Source organism: Leptosomus discolor, chromosome 2 (assembly GCF_034619465.1).
Source record: "Leptosomus discolor isolate bLepDis1 chromosome 2, bLepDis1.hap2, whole genome shotgun sequence".
In the NCBI taxonomy this organism is placed as follows: Eukaryota; Metazoa; Chordata; class Aves; order Leptosomiformes; family Leptosomidae; genus Leptosomus; species Leptosomus discolor.
The window spans coordinates 63,481,600-63,501,166 of record NC_141392.1 but is presented as its reverse complement, the minus strand read 5'-3'; the positions used below and the strand labels follow the sequence as shown (position 1 = coordinate 63,501,166).

General features: G+C 38.1%; 1 protein-coding gene across 1 annotated transcript in view; it reads right to left on the bottom strand.

Annotated features, from left to right (window-relative positions):
* MAP7 (microtubule associated protein 7) overlaps positions 1-19,567 on the bottom strand; it is a 104,600-nt gene that overhangs the window by 28,910 nt on the left and 56,123 nt on the right. Inside the window, exons 3-6 of the mRNA XM_086460440.1 lie at positions 17,612-17,689; positions 6,871-7,034; positions 5,952-6,063; positions 2,391-2,501 (exon numbers count right to left, since the gene is read on the bottom strand). Coding sequence (XP_086316566.1) covers positions 2,391-2,501; positions 5,952-6,063; positions 6,871-7,034; positions 17,612-17,689 — 465 coding nt within the window. The remainder of the gene's footprint in view (positions 1-2,390; positions 2,502-5,951; positions 6,064-6,870; positions 7,035-17,611; positions 17,690-19,567) is intronic.

The following is a 19,567-nucleotide window of genomic DNA, read 5'->3' as shown; positions in this document are numbered from 1 at the left end:
CATAAAAGCAGAATGAGAAGCCTGTTCTAGCTGCCTGATTGTAAAATCATGATAATGACAGCTATATAGCAATACTAGAAAAGGAATTAACCGTTTGTTTAGGCAATTAATCACAGAATCACAGAATGTTAGGGGTTGGAAGGGACCTCAAAAGATCATCTAGTCCAACCCTCCTGCCAGAGCAGGACCATCTAGAGCAGGTCACACAGGAATGCGTTAAGGCGGGTTTTGAATGTCTCCAGAGAAGGAGACTCCACAACCTCTCTGGGCAGCCTGTTCCAGTGCTCTGTCACCCCCACAGTGAAAGAGCTTTTCCTTATGTTCATGTGGAACCTCCTGTGCTCCAGCTTGCGCCTGTTGCCCCTTGTCCCGTTATTGTCCATCACCGACAAGAGCCCGGCTCCATCCTCCTGACACTCACCCTTTATGTATTCATAAACATTGATGAGGTCACCCCTCAGTCTCCTCTTTTCCAAGCTAAAGAGACCCAGCTCCCTCAGCCTTTCATCATAAGGGAGATGTCCCACCCTCTTAAGCATCTTTGTGGCTCTAATTATTATTGTATAATTTTTTTTCATTAATTCTTAATTAATGAAAACTTCTGTCTTTCGCTAGGCCAAAAAAACTTCCTGTCCTTCAAATGGTAAAAAGGTGCCACTTAACAGAAGACGTGTTCTTGATGACAGCTATAAGCCACTTAGGGTAAGCTTATCATCCTCATCTCCAGCCTGCTGTTTTGCAGGTAGGAGTATGCATTACAGACAAAGTGTGATTGGTTGGCTGCTCTCTGGAAGGTGAAGTGGGGAGCAGACAGAGCCTTTCTTCAAGCATTTGTTTTGAGATGTTGAGGCCACTGGAGAGACCAGTGGCACTTCTTCAGACAGATGCTCAACTAGATTTAGGTATATGACTTTGCACAAGCAAGAGGACATTTATAGCATTTGGATTTGGTTTTCGTTATGGAGCCTGCAAAAGATGTTAAGAGACTTCTGAAGAGTTCTGTGCTGTCTTAATGAAAATGCCAAGCAAAGAATGCCTCAATTTTAAAAGTTTTTGACATATGGCCATCACACTCTTGTTCCTTCCCTTTCCCCACCACTAGACTACCTACTATCTAGTCTAACTTCTCATGAATTTGAAATGGATGGCAGAAACTGTAACACAATGTGTTACAGTCTGTAAGAGACTATCCTTCATATTTAATGCCTGCTGCTGTTCCCTACCCTCTACCAAGATCCTTCCTTAAAGAAGCATCCCCAGGCAAAGAACCATCTAGAAAAATATATATACACACAACTGAAAAGCTAATAAAATTAAAACTGACTGGATTTCAACTTTTAGAGCAACAAATTATTGAAGTTTTTGAATAAATTATTTCCTAACATAATGCTGCCATTTTTGCAAGTTACCAGACTCTACAACTAGGATTAACATGGTTCATCAAATCAACCAGATACACACGTACAAGCATGCACATAAAACACGGCACTTAGTTAAGACACACAAATAATGACATCTACCAATCAGTTTGGCCACACAACCAAAATTCCATTCTAAAAATTGTTTTTGAAAACATGCATTTATCTGGATTGAAATGGGACAGAACTTCTCATTCTCAGTAGAGGACAAAAAATCCCTACCAAGTACTTTTCTGTAAAGCTCTTTGCACAAGTTATACAAGAGACTTTCTTTTATAAAAATCCTTTAAGCTCAATGCTTCAATCTCATAAATCCTCAGAACAGAAGCAGCAATTCAGCTACGTTAATTTTTAAAAGCTTGATGGTTTATCGTTTCTGCAGAGTTGTAAACACAAAACCACACTGAAATAAAGCAATCTTTGATAACAAAAGACTCTGGACACAAAAAGTCAATAAACAGACCATATGAAAAAAACCCATACCTCTTCAATAAAAATAATCAGAAATGGTAATAAAATAATTGCTTGAAAGCTTCATGCAACATGTTCTTAGATAGTCAAGAACTAATACCAAAGAAGGAACGAAAACAAAATCATTACAAAATGACCTAACGCAAATAATAAAAGGTCAAACATGATTGCATGCACTATGGAGTGATGTATTCTTTCAATAGTTGTACCTCATTTACTAAAAACCTGACAGAAGCACTGCTTTTATCATTTGCTAAAGTAAGATTGTTTAGGTAAGTTCTCTTGTTTTTTAAAACAAGAAATACATATTTCTTCTCACAGGAAAAAAATGTTCAACCATTTACTTTTCACATTTGAAGTCTTTTCACTCCCACTTAGATTAAGTACAGAAAACGACTTCAGAAGGTTGTTTTATGGCAAAGTAATACATCAATATAGAACATTCTTTCTTGTTTTTTGTTTTGTGGTTTGTTTTTTTTTTTTTTTCCTTTGAAACTGTACCTCTGTCTGGAGAATTTAGTAATGTTGCAGATGAGGAGGAGAGCCGCTTGTTAATGACTGGATCAACATGTTTCGAAAGGTTCATTGTTGAAACAGATCGCCTGTCTGGATCTAAAATAAATGGAGATAATGCTAATTGACAGCCCACATGCAGTAGTGCAAGATCCTAGCTCACTAGTGGAAGGAGGAAAACATGACTAGGTTACTCCTGCTCTACCACAAGAACTTTCAAAATAGAATGAACTTCTCAGCAGATGTTGTGCAGGTGACTCAAAGACTGGGCACAAAACCATTTACGTTTGAAATGTTTAAAGTATTCTCTTCATTGATTATCATTCAATCAGGTTGCAGACTTAATGGAGGAACTAAAGTGGATACTAGTAAACAAGATCGTATTTCCTCCTTCTTTTCAATATTCTCAGAAAAACCTTGCTCATGACTTAAAATAGAAAGCTTCAGGGAAGGACCAACATGCTTGGAAATGTGATGTTACTCATAAAAAAAAAAACCAAACCCTTAGCTCCTGAATAAAAGATGACATTTGGCAGGGTGCTGTTACTACGCAGAAGGTCAGTATTGTGACAATACAATGCTGAAAGATTAAGGGAAGACTACCGCTCAAGTGAAGGAAGGGTAAGCACAAAATGAATTAAGATTTAGTTAAAAATCCTGTAGTCATGTGTAAGCGCTAAACTTCCCACCACAGAGTCATTTTCTACCTGCTGTGAATAAAGTTGTAGTTAGTCAATCCAAAGCACCACACAGCTTAGCAGATAAAGAAAATGAGTCTCTGTGGAAGGCTAGAGGCTAGTAATGCACATGCTTGGTATATAACACTAAAGGGTTTTGTTTTGCTTTTAGGTTCCGTACCTTTTAGAGCAGTATTACATCATTTGCTGGCGCAACTACTGCAGAGTCAGCATCTGCGCCCTACTGAGGGGGTGATAGTTATTTCAAGAACACAAAACGCACACACTTTGTGCACGTGTGTGTGTCACATGAAGGTCGCTAGCAATGGTGAAAGAGGAGGAAATCAGCTGAACAGGTCAGCTATATGCTTTCTGTTCTCTAAAAAAAAAAGCGCTAAGAGATACACGCATCAACTACATGTCCTCCATCACAAGTTTCCATTTGAAAATCTGACATTTGGAAGATGCTGGAAGAGTCAATTCTGCTTTTGCTTACATTTTAGCATGTACTGAACCTCAGCATTACTCAGCAAAGCATTCAACTATGCTGAAATGCCATGAGGCTTGAGCATATGCCTAAATGCTCTGCTGATTCATATTCTGTAGATGCAAAAATATGTCCACATATTGTCCTGGAAACAGATACAAACTCAAGACACTGACAAAGTTACAGAAGATGTTGCTGAAACATTACCTGCAACTGTTTATTTAGGACAAGTACATCAACATTGTATTTACCTGTTCTGACCTAGTGGATACTCACTGTGTACAAAAAGAATTTCATAGAAATGCAGTGCATGAAAAATAGCTTTGCTTACCCTAGATCTATGAACTATATAGGATTCACTATAACTGGTTGAGGCAAATAAAGATTCTCCCCTACCCCATGTAATATCTGGTCACTTTGTCTAATGTTAGACTCATTCAGGGAGGGTCTAGAACCAGCAAACTGGGTACTGGAAGGGGGATAAAACTCAGAAATAGGTTTTAAAAGGAGAAATCTAAATGTTATAGCTAAGAACAAGGCCTCTGCAGCTTGGCAAGATTATCCCACATTGATCTATGGGCTATACTGAAGAGTGCTGTGAGTCAGTACTGGAGACAGGATACTTAGGCTCTGTGTGTCACAGATCTTTGTCAGAACAAAATTTGTGGGAATGGGATGGGGATTTTGATCTCTCATATCTAATCTATAGCTGAGAAAATGTACTGTATATCAGTACAGCCAAAAAGTTTCTACATTCGGCATAACGGATGTACAGCATAAAACAGCTTTCTGAATATGACAAATGATAACATTAAAAATCACCTCTTGTATTTGGCATGCCAACATTTCTCTTGTGTCTATGAACATTATTTAAATGAATGAAATTTAGCATGAGGATCTGTGTGTAAGTGTTGGCAAAACGAATCCTGTAAATGTAGAATAGGTCAAATGCAACCCATTGCCTAGAAGATCATCGGTTTCTTTGTTTAAAAAAAAAAAAAAATTAAAATATCCATGAGCAACACATCAGCCAGTGCAGCTGGTTATATGTCTGCGTTCATGTGCAAAATAATTGCAAATCCTGTGTATGTGCAGTTTGCCAAAAGGGTTTTAGAAAAGACCAAAATATTCAAATTGGGTCTCCTTGAATTCCAGTGGACAGAATATTATGCTTCATTCCAGTGAATTGTGCCAAATCTTTAGAGTCAGCCAGTAGTAACTCTCCATAGTAAAAACAAATAATAATGAAAAAATCTGGTACTAACAACAGTTCTAATCTATCAGCATGATGTTAAGCATGCATTGCAACTACATGAGGGTGGTTTAGTTACTGATGATCTCATTTCCTGAGAGCTAGCTATGGGTAAAGGAATCAACAAACCACAGCAATTATGTACCAGGTTTTCTAGCACCACCCAGAGAGCTGAAGTGGTGCTCCAGGCCTGCTAAATCGAGAAAGGTGAATGATGATTCAAAAAAATAACCTAGGGACAGAATGCAAGACAATGATTTTTCACAGTAAAGAAAATAAAAATCAAATAAGTTATACAGAGTTAAGCAAAAAAGTAACCTTTTATGAAAAATAACTAAGTGTTCATTGAACTTATATGACAAAGATTTCAGAGCATTCTTTTCTCAACTTTTTCTTCCCTCCTTGATAGACACATTGAAATGTATACATTAGAGTAGGAAGAGAAGAATCCTAAGTAATACTTTCTGGTGACAGAAATAAAGGACAAGTTCTCTTTTTTGGGTTTGAGTCATACTTAACAGGGCATATACACATTAATGACGGGCAGATTAAGTTAGAGAAAATAACTGGGGGGAAAACCAGCATAAATTGGGAAAAAATTCACTTAAACTTAATTTGCCCATCTAAGTTTTTCTAGGAGGGAAAAAGCGGACTTCTGTCACCCAAAATATCTGTACAAGGTACGGACAGCTTATTACAAAGAACAATTTTTCTTCCTTGTGTCTGTTTTAATCTCAGTATTCGGTCATTTCCACTAGACCTATTTTTTGAGCCATGATATTTAGCATTTGCACACAGTAGCTCAAATCACAAGATTGACACAGCACAAGAACACCCACACGTACACACACAAACAACACCAAAGCAGCAGAAGCGAGAAGCTGTAGCAAGATAGAGTTATAAAATTAGTCAACTCCTGAAACAAGTTTTAACTTTTGTTCAGATTTCTCCTTGTTATCTTTTTGTTACACAAGAATGTCAGAAACATGCCATTGCTAGCAATAATAAGATCAAGAGCAAAGAATTTAAACCAGCATACACTGAATTATCCTTCCTTTTAACAGAAGCAAAGTAAATTCCAGTTAACTGGCAGGGCAGGGAAACTGGCCAGCGAACCAAGCCTCCCTCTTTACCTGTGTTATTAATGCGGTTATGTAGTGCTCCTCCCCAGGACCACCTGTTTTGCTTTTGTTTTGGCTTCTGGCTTCTTTCAATTGTGCGACGTACAACAGCTTCATGTCGTTCCTTAAGTACAACAGGATAATACATTTGGATACTATTGGGTTTTTAACTTAATCTTCTCATCAAACCCTGCTACCCTCCACACAGACAAAACCCAGCTGGCATCTTGGAGTTCCGTTCAAGCTTATGTGTTGCCTATGAAGACACATGCTAGAACAGGATTAAGCAGCAATTACGCCATAAATAAGTTAAAATTTTAGCTCTAATTTTGAAAAGGTAAGATCTGTTTGAGATCTGCAGAGGAAAAAAACAAAACAAAACAAAAACCAGTGTCCCTGTTATGGCAGCCACTACACAAACACATCCCAAGGCTAATTCTCACCCTCTAAATACTAGAACAGTGGGAGAGACAGGAAACAACAAAACCGCAAGGATGAGCTGACTTATGTAGGATCACACCTCACAGAGTTCCCAACTTCACTGAGACAAATCAGCCAAAAGCATAACTCATTGCACGCTCAGTTTCTTAAAGGTTTTGTTAGGGCAACTACTATTTAGCTACCCTGATACCGAATGGCTAAGAATTAACAGATAACTATACAAAACCAACCCAATTTGTTTTTTTCTGCATGAGTTTGTGGAGTGGCATACACTGTAACCCAGCTCAACTTAGCTGCATTTGATTCATAAAGGGCAATTTATACAAGCAGTATCTGTGCAAGTAAGGCTTAAAACCTCTTTCACACGTTCTCTCATATGGACCATGGCTTATGTTGCATTCTTTCCATCAACTCTTAAAGAAAAGTTTGACAGTAACGTATCTTATGGTAAAAGCAAGCTGAAAAGTGTTTTCATGACATTCATTCTTACCTTATCTTCTTCTATTCTTTGCCTTCGCTTTTCCTCTACGGCAGCTCGACGTCTCTCTTCCTTTAATCTCTGCTCTTCTAACTTCTTTCTGCGTTCCTCTAGGTGTTTTTCATAATGTTGCCGGGCTCTCTCTTCTCTTTCTAACCAGATGGTTTCTCTTGCAGCTGTGAGAAAAATCAGAAATAAAAGTATTAACATGCTATATGCGATGAAGTCTTTAATCCAATTTGAATAACCAAGCTAAATGGAAAAACTTTTGAACTCATTTTCTTAAGAAGACATACATAATATTCTAACATCTCATGCATTAAAACATCATGTACCTTGGGGCCACACATTCATTTAGTCTCATCTCAATTTACTTGCTATGAATTGCCACCAGAAATAGTAAAGACAGAATTTTTTGTCAGTTTAAAATACATACTTAAGTCAGATGTATGTGAACATGCTTCTGTTGTACAAACCATGATAATTCTCTGTAATCTTTTACTGCAAAAAGAAAGATAATAAAAGAAAGATAAACTACCACCACTGTATACTTTTACTGATCAATACAGAACTCTTACAATAGAAGTGACTGGGATGACAATTCTAGCACCTGGACTGTTAGCTGTACCAACAGCTGACCAGAAGGAAACAAGTTATCCATCAAAGATGCCAGTCTAAAGGTGAACTTTAACCTGTCATATAAATCAACCGCTGCACAGCTCTGAAGAACATGTTCCAGAACTGCTGATCAAGACAAACCAAGCAGCACTTCGAGACAGATTTTTACTCTCCATCAGGGTCTGAATTTTCATGAAGTGACTACCTGGAACACAGGCTCAAACTGTAGTCCACATGAAACCATTTATGTAAAATACTCTGGACCTCTCCCTCTTGTTGTCTTGAAAGCTTCAGGTCCCAGAAATTTTTGTGTTCTAAAATAACCTGTTACTTGATTTTTAAAAATCCTGAATATTTAATACCTCTGCATCTTCATGAACTGGCAGATGGGAGTGAAGGTCACGAGACAAACATCACCAAGAACCACATTAGAAAATCATAGAGAAAGAACTCATAGATAAGACAGCACCAACAGGGAACCAGGACAGCAAAGTGTCAAAACCACTTTCAATTTCTAAGGCCAGCAACATAAAGAAGTTCTCTACCAGACTGAGCCCACCTGTTTCAACAATTTGGGTTACATCCTGAACAACTGAAGTGTAAGACATGTCCCCTCTTTTTGTCTTTACCTTCTGCTTAACAGCCCAACTTCACAACCAATGCCCTAGGCAGAACCACTGTCAGTCTGTCACCAGAAAGGTAGTGATTTTTGCAAAAGCTTGCTCTTCCTATCAGCTTCTGCACAGCAGAATAGGGTCTGTCCAAGAACAGGCAGCCACATCGGTGAACTGTATGGTTCTTTCTGCTTACTCTACCTGCATTTATCTTGTTTTCTTCAGCAAATGAGGATAATGTCCTCTAAAGGCAGCAACCCAGTTAATTTCAACCAACTATTTAAAAAAAAAAAAAAAAAAAAGAAAACCCAACTTATTATCTTTAATATAATCTAAAAACTGGCAGAAGACCTTTCTAAAGTGCTTACATGTAAAGGGAAAAACAATAGAGTATCATCAGTCTTTGAATTCTGCACTGCAAACATTTCATGTTAGCTCCTTCTTCCTCCTGAACCTTTGATGAAAATTTCAGAGAAAGTTAACAATTATTATGACAGGATGGGACCACTTCAGATCTCCCTATTCAAAACACACACATTTAAAAATTGTGTTAACTTTTTACCCATTTTGGTGAAGTTTCATGACCATTTTAACCAAAGTGCTGTCTGACACCAAGAGAAGCAGCATTTGCCCTCCTCTAGGCCCTGAGTTTGTACTCTTCCTCCCCATGCTGACAATGTTGCTCACAGGACTGTGATCAGATGGACCAAGGAAACAATCTGGTTAAAACCAGGTTGCTTCCATGCCTTTCTTCTTCCAACAGTCTTAGCTGCAGCTGGTCCTAGTGGAGATTGGTCAGCCTGGATGGATGGGTAAGCAGACATGCTGCCAAGTGGGTTTAGGGGGTTCTGAAACCAGAGGAAGCCCCGGGGCAGAAACTGGACTGCTGGGCAGTGCAGCACACCCTGCCTGAGCTCTCCTGAAGCAAGACAGGGCTCAACAGTTTGCTGAATTCAACAGCGGGTCAATGCAATACACGCAGAGAAGCTGATTCCACCTTGTTGCCACCAGATTGATTCAAACCCACCCTATGTCTAAAAAGCATGGTTACAGAATATGGCTTCTCTGTATTTCACAGATTTATAAAAGCCTCTGCCCCAAGCTCTCAGTCATTGCCTAATTCTACACACATTAAATTCAAAAGGTTTTGTCTCATCTTCAAAGACCTCTACAGTTCTGTTTCTCTGACAAGTCAAACTCCCAGCCTAGGATATATTTTCACCAAAACTTTTTTTGTTTTTTTCCTCCATCAACAGAACCAATTAGTATATACTGGGCAACTGTCTGAAGACAGAAGTTTCACAAAAGGCAGAGTGAGGCTGGGAAATCATGCCTATTACTCCTGAGGACACAAATGGAAGGAGAGAAACACACTCGAGTTTATGGGCCTGAGCAGGTAAAATGTTTTACTTCATAAAGCCAAACTCGAACAGAACTTAACTAATAATACACTGTGAACAACACAATACTTTTAATATTTTTTCCCATTTCAACACTAGGTTCTTCCTCTTTTTCCTCAAACAATTGTTCATTAGTGCTAGACTGCAATAACTGTTAAATGCCATTCCTGGAGGATATGGTATTACTCTTTCCTTCTCTTCTGTTTAATTACTTCCCGTGAAGCTTTTCCTGCTAGTTTTCATCTTCAGAATTGTTTCCTATTTGAGGCTACTATCATGTTTATTTTTTGATACAGGAATGTTTAGAGGGTTTGTTTCAGTTCTGTGGCAGCATTGCACAGATACATCTAGACGCAGAGCTTGTAGTACTTTAACTTTAAAAAGGTATAGGATTTTATGGACTTATTTTATTCTAACATGCACAATTTATAACAATTAGTCTTAATTTCCAGTCTTTATTATTTGTCTACCTGTAGATGTCACAGAAATAGGTCTTGGCAGGGAGGAGGGGGGAAAAAAAAACCCACAACAAAACCCAACTCATTCCCTATTCTTCTCTTAAAAGGAAACCTGAAGTCCATTTCATTTATTGCAAGCAAAATTTGCATCATTTGATCTTTGTTATAAGCTTTAGCTTCCCTTGCTAAACATTCAAGAGTGGAACTAGACTGTTCCCTTATGCAGTATGTTTGCAACCTAAGTTAGACCCACCGTCACATAGGAAATCCTTTAGACTCTTACAGCATCCTGTCACCATGGTGCTATACAAATGAATTTAAAAAAACCCCAACCAAACAAACAGTGCAAACACCCTGCTACACAGACCCTGAACACACTAAGTAACTCAAACAACGTAGTTGTTCAAACCCGGAATTCAATCGACTATTTTGCAGAAGTTTTGAAACATCCATTCTCTTTGAAAAAGCTAAGGGCACCTAAGGAGCTTAGCACATATCTCCTGAAAGTGCATCTAGCTCTAGTATGTTGGCTTTTACTCAATAGTCACTTACGTACAGAATCTAATGATCATATCAAGACAAGCCACTGCTGTCAGACAAAAGATTTCCACAGATCCTGACGTCAACTGGATCTTTTGTGCCTGCAATCTGCTTACAATGGCAACCCAGCATGAAAAGGCTCTTTAGTTCTCTACTGAGAATAGAGCACTTCCTGAAGGATATGAGAAATTAAGAAAAGCAAAGAATAAAACCCCAACAACTTTCTTAACTGATGTCACTGGAATATCAATTTGTCTGTAAAAGACATGGAGATCGTTTATTCTTTCTGTCATTAATGTGAATCTTTAGACTTTCTTGGGACATTATTTATGGTGATTTCCATAGGCTTCAGCCTGTCATGTTGTTTAGAAAAAGTAATGAGAACAGTGTATTTGAACTTTCAAGACTAAATTCAGGAAGAGAAAGGCTGAAAATATTTTTATGTTTTAGTATGTAAAAGAGTTAACTTTCGCATACACCCTCACTGCTGGGAAGACAGTCAGAATGCTAAACCTCTGGATAGAACACTAATCTTCAAGCTACCCGCTCCTCAAGAAGGGGTGATAAAAATCATACTTTTGTGGTAACAAAAAACCAGCTCAATAACAGAAACAGACATTAGTGATGGATTAACCACGGCAAATAGAAGTGTTCGGCTGCAATAAATTATAACAAAAGAAACAGATCTGATTTCAAACAAATATAAAAGCTACCACTTTCCATCATCTTTAAGTTACAGGCAAAAGGCAGCTGAAAATGTACATCCATCTGTTAATGTGAGGAAGCTACTAATTTTAATTTTGGACCAAGTATTTAACTAGTACATAAAAGCATGACTTATGATACATCTGTCTTCTGAGAAAAAGTGTAATATCTATTTTCATGAATTTAGCTTTTTCCGCAGATAGGGAAATAATCTCTCCTGCTTTTAAATTTTACTTTTTTAAAGTATTAATTCCTATATTTCATCTTATTAGAGAATCAAAGGAGAATATCTGCTTTGTTTTCACTGCTTCCTATATGCACTACTGACATTCTTGCATGAACTTAAAGATCTCAGTTTTTGCCATCTACAAGGTAGGTATATACAGTGACATAAGTTAGTGTCCTTAAATATATGATGATATCTTCAGGAAAAACAGAAAACTTAAAATAACGTATTTTTATTTCATTCTCATGTCCCTATTTATGAATTTGCAGAAACTTTTTTCCTGCTACCCCAGACAGAAATTAACAAGTAGTATTCTAGGGTAAAAATTGAAGCTTACTCAAGGGTTAAAAAAGCCTACTCTTAGGTAAAAATTAGGGATATTAAGCCCTATTCTGAATACATAGGTGTGCTTCTAGAAGCACAGCAAGCTGTGTTTCATAGAGACACATCAAATGCCTAGCTGATAGAAGGAATCGGCAGATGAGCCTACAGGAAACAGACAATACCACTAAAAGGACTGGTCAACTTGGAAGAGCAGCCTCCTTTCAGGATGTGGAAGGGGAAAATACCCACTTTTACGATGGCTCCTCCATAAACTGCTAAGAGCTATGCCCTGTGTTGAGCCAATGCTGGACTCCAGTACTGATACAAAAAGGTCCAATGAAAGTCCAACGAAAAAGCTTTTTCTTGGGGCTGAGCCTTAACAACAACTTCATGATACTTCTCTCCCTTATAATAACACATATTGCCTGACAACATGTATCATTCAAAGAAAGCTTTGTCATCATTCAAATAGTACTTGCATGCTAAAAGCTTAAATGGCATCGGAACATTTACATCAAAGCTGGAAAATACAAAGAAAAGTCACAGCCTGATCCTTGTTCTCTCTCATTACTTAGTACAATCTATAAATTTGAACAGAGTCATGTGATGCAAGGATACAAAATTAGAGCATAAAAACAAGATTGAGAAACTGAGCCCTAGACACACTGTTAATACCTTCTGCTTGTTTGCAAACTAGTAATGCTGGATTAGATTACAAAGCAACATAATTAAGGCTGTATTTCTGGCACCTCTGAAGCGAACAATAGAGCAAAAGAAAACAAGGTCAATCAAGAAAGAAACATTCCAACTAAGACTTCAAATCAATCAATTTTATACTAGAATTAACTAATTTAATGTGGGAGATGTTAACTGCACACCATGCACATTTCTTTTGTGGAAATTATTTTGTAGTTTCTTTCCCCAATCATGCACACAGACAGAGTGCCATTCTTTACAGGGGTTTTAGGCTGCGAGGGAAGGGTGAGCATGCACTAAGTCTCAAAGCCCCTGTTAATCCGTGTGAAGCAAGGGACGTCCCCCCAGTTCCTCTTTTGCTGCCACTTCTGCTGTCTTCTCACTCTAGTCCTTTTTCTCCTGGTCTACTGCCTATATAAAGGCAGGTAAGTCTAGCACTGCACTTTCTCAGTTTGCCTTTTGCATCCACCTTGGACAGACAGCTTACCTGAGCAGAGATCCTATAGTCTTTGTCAATCTTTCCAGCCTTTATCTTCTCCGACTTTACAGCACTGACTGACCTCAGCAATAGCTTTCTCCCCTGACCGCTGTTTCACCTTTCCTCACTGCCAGCTCCACGTTGTCTGAGACTGTGATTGCCTCCTTGCTGCATTAGCAGAAAAATGGATCAGTGATGCTTTAACCATACCTAAAAATGAGGATGTTCCACAGAAATGGCTGACTGAATGAATTAGAAGGTGAACTTCAGAGCTGTAATTAAAGCTGAAGTTAACATTAGATTATCTAAGCTAACCCTTCCCCAGTAACAATGCTCTGAGGGACATTCAGCACAGAAATTTTTAAACTAATCTTCCTTAAAAATTGTTTTCTTGTTTTATAAACCCTTCTGACACTCAAGTCCTCTGAGGACATTCAAAGAATCCCAAAATGATTCATATGCTAGGGTCACCAATTCCCAGTTTCTGCAGGGCTTCTTACTGTGGAAATGTTGGATAAACTTCTGGCCCCAACTGCCAGAGAAGAGAATAAGCCAGAAGAAATTCACCGACAGAAAAAAATTACAATTTTAATTAATGTGATATTTTGCCAATGATCACTTTCAAATGGGAGAGGAATATGTATCATAATGTGCTCTTTAAAATATTATTTTAATACTTTATAATATAAGTATTATAAGTATTAAGAATGTAATTGATTTAGCCAACCTGAAACTCAGACATATTCTAAAACCCAAGATTAATAACACACTTCCTTAAATGAAGAGTTAAGTCAGATGGCAGGATTACCATCTTTTGCTCCCGATGCCAGAAACTAAATGAGCCATGTGTCCTTGTCAGGATCATAATTGTGATAAGAAAAGGTCAGTCTTCAAGCAGGATAAAACACACACAGACGTAAGACTTAAAATGGTTTTCTCAAGAACCAGGGACTGAGATACTGTGAAGTAAAAACATGAAATCCCCAGCTCTTCCTCTTTGCTAGGCCAACTGCCTATGGCTATCAGAATGAAATCCATTTTAAAATCCCAGTAACTTTCACTGTTGAAAAATACATTTTGATTTTTCTTTCCAGTTATGGAGAACCAGGCCTATGCTAATAAATCAAATGTGCCCAGAGACCAACTGGCATGGAACAGGTTTCACCTGTACTACTAGACTTGTACCCTCCAAAATGGTGACAGTACTCAATCAACACACGAGGAAAAGCCCATGGGCCTCCCCTGCCAATTCCCAAACCTTGTCTGGGAATCAGCGAGGAGACAGATAGCTGGCTGGAGCCCAAATCCTGCCAGGAACCATCGTAACAGTTTAACAGCAAGAACAATTGAGTTTCAGCACCAGGGAATGCTCTTCAGCCCTGTTTAGTTTGACAGTACAGATACAATCAATATGGAAGAGTTAAGGGTGAAGCCCCCCTACAGAGAACTCAGTTCTGACATGTGTGCCTCCAATGCCAAACAGAGCCAGTCAGCCTGATACATGCAAAGGAACCACAGTGCCAAGCTGGAGCCAGGAGAAGTGTGACAGCTCCCTTCACTCTGTCCTCTAAGGACAGCCCCATTCGACAGCTATCACCCTCACCTACCACCACCTCTCTTGAGATTCCCGTCTTGCACTACCCCAGAGGGTTGGTCTCACACAGGGAGATCTGGTATTTGTATTTTAAAGGACAGATTTTAGCTTCATGCATAGGCACTGTGGGAAAGAGTGCTAACAGAAACAGCACAAAATGGAAATACGATTATTAAAGAGCAAGAGACACACTGGAAGCATTATTTATAGAATCAAGTAAAGATTACCCTAATAATCCCTAAAAAGGTCTGAATGCACATATCAACAAGTAATATACACATTATCAAATGGTCAGGGGAATAAAAAACTTGAAGCATGGCTGCTAAGAAACTCCTTTATTTCTGCTCACATTAAAAGGCAAGTCTAAGAATAAAGCTAAAAACCCCAAAATCAATACAACTTATGAGTCCTGGAAAACACGACTTGCACAGAAAAAAAGCCAAAGAATTCATCTTTCAGAAACGTTGGGATAGCATTTCAAAAGCAATGCCTTTCTTACAGTGAAGGAACTAAAAAAATCCTTCCTTCTTCACAGGGTGATTAGCCAAAATAGCATATATGTTCCTTCTACATTTCCGATGTGTGCCTTCTACATTTTCTAAAGAAGGTTTCAAAACTAGATATAAATATACTAAGGTGAAAGGGGCATTTTTGTAGAAGCCTTTTTATACTTTTCAATTAGGTAGCATAACATGATCCTCAAGAAGCAGCAGATCCTGACAGTCCCACGACAAACAAGCTATACATATCTAGACAATAAAAATGACAGCACTCATCTTTCCCGCTCATTAAAAAAGAGAAGAGGTAGACACCCAAGTGTGGTAAGTAGAATAACACTACTAAAATACCACTGCCAGGTGCAAGTAAATCCTCAAGAGTGCAGGGCAGATACTGACCCATTATACCACAGTGAAAGCCACATCTACCACAGTGAAAGCCACATCTACCACAGTGAAAGCCACATCTACCACAGTGAAAGCCACATCTACCACAGTGAAAGCCACATCTACCACAGTGAAAGCCACATCTACCACAGTGAAAGCCACATCTACCACAGTGAAAGCCACATCTACCACAGTGAAAGCCACATCTACCACAGTGAAAGCCACATCTACCACAGTGAAAGCCACATCTACCACAGCACCATGGAACTTGAAAAAAATTAAAGCTTGAGAGTAAACAGAAGGGGCAAAAAAATAGGTCTTAAATCAACCCTTCTGTAACATCAGAATATTGCCCAACAAACATAATTTTTATTAAACTGGTGCTCCACATGATGCCAAAAGTAGGGTCTAACAATTTTCATGAAAAGATGGATAACGTGACCCCCTGCAGTTCAAGTTACTGAAAGTACAAAATGAAATTGTTAAAGGTTACTACCAGCTCTACACTTGCAGAACCGAACGCTGTCTTTTTCTTCAGAACAGAGAATAATTTCACTTGAGGTATGACTGAAATTCTCAACTTCCGTTTAAAAAGAAGCCGTTACTAAACTTGACAGATCCCCTGAATCAAAAGGAGAGGAATTAAGTTTAAATCCATCTTAATTCTATTTAAAAAAAAAAAAAATTCCTTCAGTTGCTTTACTGTTGCATGGCTGATGTCCCAGTATTAACAAAATCCAACACTAATTTTCAGCAAGACACATTTATGTAACAATATTATGCAACCTGATGTTTAAGATAGACAGCTTAGGCATTTCTTTGCTATGGTTCACATGACATGAGTGACTGATTATTCAGGTTCAGCACTAAAAAAAAAAAATTAAGCCTGCATGCCATTGTAAAAATCATTGCTTTGCTGTGCTGGAACACAAATCAAGAGACAGCTCCTAAATCATAATGTTAGCAGACAAATATACAGATGAAATTCCAACATGACTTCCAGTTTTCTTGTTAGTTCAAAATTATTCTTCATGCAAGAACACACAATACGCTCATACATCACAGGGACATGCAGAACTCTCCCATTTAGGAATGAAGGATTCCATGTCAACTTAAGAAAAACACTACAGTTTGATGTTGCTTTTAAAGTATGTCACAAAAAAATTACATGTTGCTCAATAGAAGTCATGTCATTCCAGTAACAGATATTTGTTTATCAACAGCTAGAAAAATTAGAGTTCAGGAAAACTTAAGGAAAGCATCTCTCTCTGCACTTGAGTAAAGCATTGTTACTACACAAGGATCAAACCTGAAAAAAAGAATAAATTCAAGACATGGAAGTGTCATTTATGACAAATTTAATTAAAATGGACCAGTAAACTCCATTTGCTCTGGAACCTGAAGAAACTAAGCCTACGCATACCATCAACCTCAACTCTAGGAGCAGCTTTTTAGAGATTGCAAACATATGAACAATGCAGCATCCAAAGAAATCGGGGTGAATGTGCAAAAAAGTAATAAAAGGAAATACTTGTGCTCTCCAGCCTCCCAACTGCCACAGAATGTTGTGGCAGTCAAACATATAAATAGTTTTCAGAAAGCCAGCAATTTGGCTTCACATAATTCTATAATTCTCTCCCCACCACACTCAGTATACTGCCCATCATTAGCCACTTGTTAAGTACCCTTCACTGTTCGCTTGAATAGTGTTAGTTATACATACTCATACACAGGTGACATTTTATAAGATACTGAGCACTAAAGGTTTTACCTGAAAAAAAACCAAACACATTTATATAGAAAAATTCAAACCATACATTGGCAACATGTTCTGCTATTCTATTTCATGGCAATAAAGGATGCATTCAACACATTAATTAGTCTAATCTTAATTGGTAAAATACTCTAAAACTTCAAATTTTCATTTACATCAAAGAAGCTTCCTTGCATGATTTCAGAAATTAATCCATTTTTCATTCAGATTCACAAAAGTAATAGGTATGTGACAGGTATAGCAATGATGAATCCCAAGACGGGCATGAATTTAAAGCTCTACTTTAACGATGTAATAGCGTATCTAGAATTACATTGTTGCGTATCTAGCACAATCAATTCGCTGAATGCTTCTGAAAGCGAAGTGGCAAAAACACTGCATGCAGGTAATAGTCCATTAAAAACCCCATACAACTAAAAACCCGATACAGAGTAGGCCTTACCTAGCTGTTTTTCTCGCTCTTCTCTCCGTTCTCTAGCAAGCCGTTGCCTGTCATCAACCTTTAGTGTTGTTGGATGATCTACAAATGGAGGGAGGGGGGAAATATTAGGCATATAGCATAGAATCAAATAGTACCATAAACAAGCTTTTAGGGGAATGATCATTAAACAACTCGAGTTATCCTACTTTCAAAATAGATCACATTTCCAGAAATCCGTCTTATGTAAAAAAAGGAACAATTAAAAAAATATGAATGCATTCTAATTATCAAGATGTAAAACACTCCCAAAGAACAGACTAAGTTGTAACTCTGAGCTTCAAGCAAGACTACTGCTTGTGAAAAGCCAGGAAGAAGTTTTGTTTTGTTTCCAAGCCTAGAACAACTTGATTTCTTGAGAGCACTCTGACAAAATACTGTCTGTTATTCCATAACATTTCTCCAAAATGCATCCACAGGAAATTCTACTGTAATTCAGAACTCTTTTCCCACCCATATTGCCGAAAAAAACCAGTAAGCCCTATTTCACCAGACTGAAGCAGCTTAGTACCCAAGCAAAACACATTGGATCAAAACACTGTAGCAGTTCTGGTTGAGCTTCTGAAGACAGCATGATTCTGATCGCCACAGACGTGTGTGTGCGCATGTGTTAAAAGCTCTGGCAAATGCATTAAGACAGTGCATCACATGCAAGGACTGGTACAATACCAGTAAAGTAATAGGTTCCTCAACTATCCTTGTAGATTGAAAGTTAGCTACACAATTTCTTTAAAAATATCTGCAACTGGCCACTTGCATCACAGCAACAAGACTAAGGATAATATGAAAAACCTGTGTCAGAGCCCAGACTGGACTGAAAAAATTCAGGCTCAGTTGGAAAAAAAAATAATAAAAAAATCCCTTGCTCAGTGAGTTCTCTGGAAGACAACAAAATGCCAAACAGCTAGCATCCCACTGCCAGCCTCAGCAATGGAGCTGTTCCAGACAAAAAGGGAACAAAATCCAAGTTAGCAATTCATCTCAGCATGCTGCCAGAACTAATTTCCTACTCATCCTTAGCCTGTTCTGTTAAATTTGGAATGCTTTTTTTGCTAGCACTGAAAATGTCTACTTTGAATAAAAACGCAAGTAAAAAAAAAACACCACAAATCAAAAAGATTTCTGGGTTTAAAGAAGTGGTCTGATTCGTTTTCGTATGGAGGGGAACTCAGTTTTAGTATTTTAAGACAAAGAATTACCTAGAACACTGTCATCATGGAAGTGCACATAAAAACAAGACAACAGATCCTTTTCACTCTTCACTGCAAACACACAAGTAAGCAATTTGTAAAAACATGCAAAGTCAGCCTACTTGTGTATAGACTGCATACCTACGAAAAAAGTTACTAGCAAAACAATACAATGGGTCATAAAAATGAGGTTAAAGATATTTGCAAAAACAAATCCCTGAAGTGAGGATGTGCTAGACAGATTCTGAATAGTTATTTGAATTAGACAAAAAAAAAATCAGTAATGGGCACTTCATACTCTAACAGAAGTTTGCATCAGGATGACAGGATTTCTTGGATGAACGAGTTCGCTGATGACTATCTTCAGTTTAATTATTCTTGAACTCTCAGTGAAAAACTATCATCTCAACAACGATCAGAGACTACAGCCCAAATTAATGGAATTATTAGCAATGCAAAGTAAGAGCTACAAGGGGAAAACCCATTGCACAGTTGGCAGGAAGAACATTCAAACATGATAGCCCCAATGAAAGGTGCAACAAGTGAACAAGTCACCAAAGCCAAAGGTAATGCACCACCCAGTTACGGATCAAACCTTTAATGTTGGTTGAACGGTACACAGAGCTGCTATTTATGAAACTGTGCCTAGCCATGCCATCGCACAGATTTGTCCAAGGTACGGTGTACGTTAACATTTGGCTGATGTTAAGAAGTGTGCTAATCCACATGC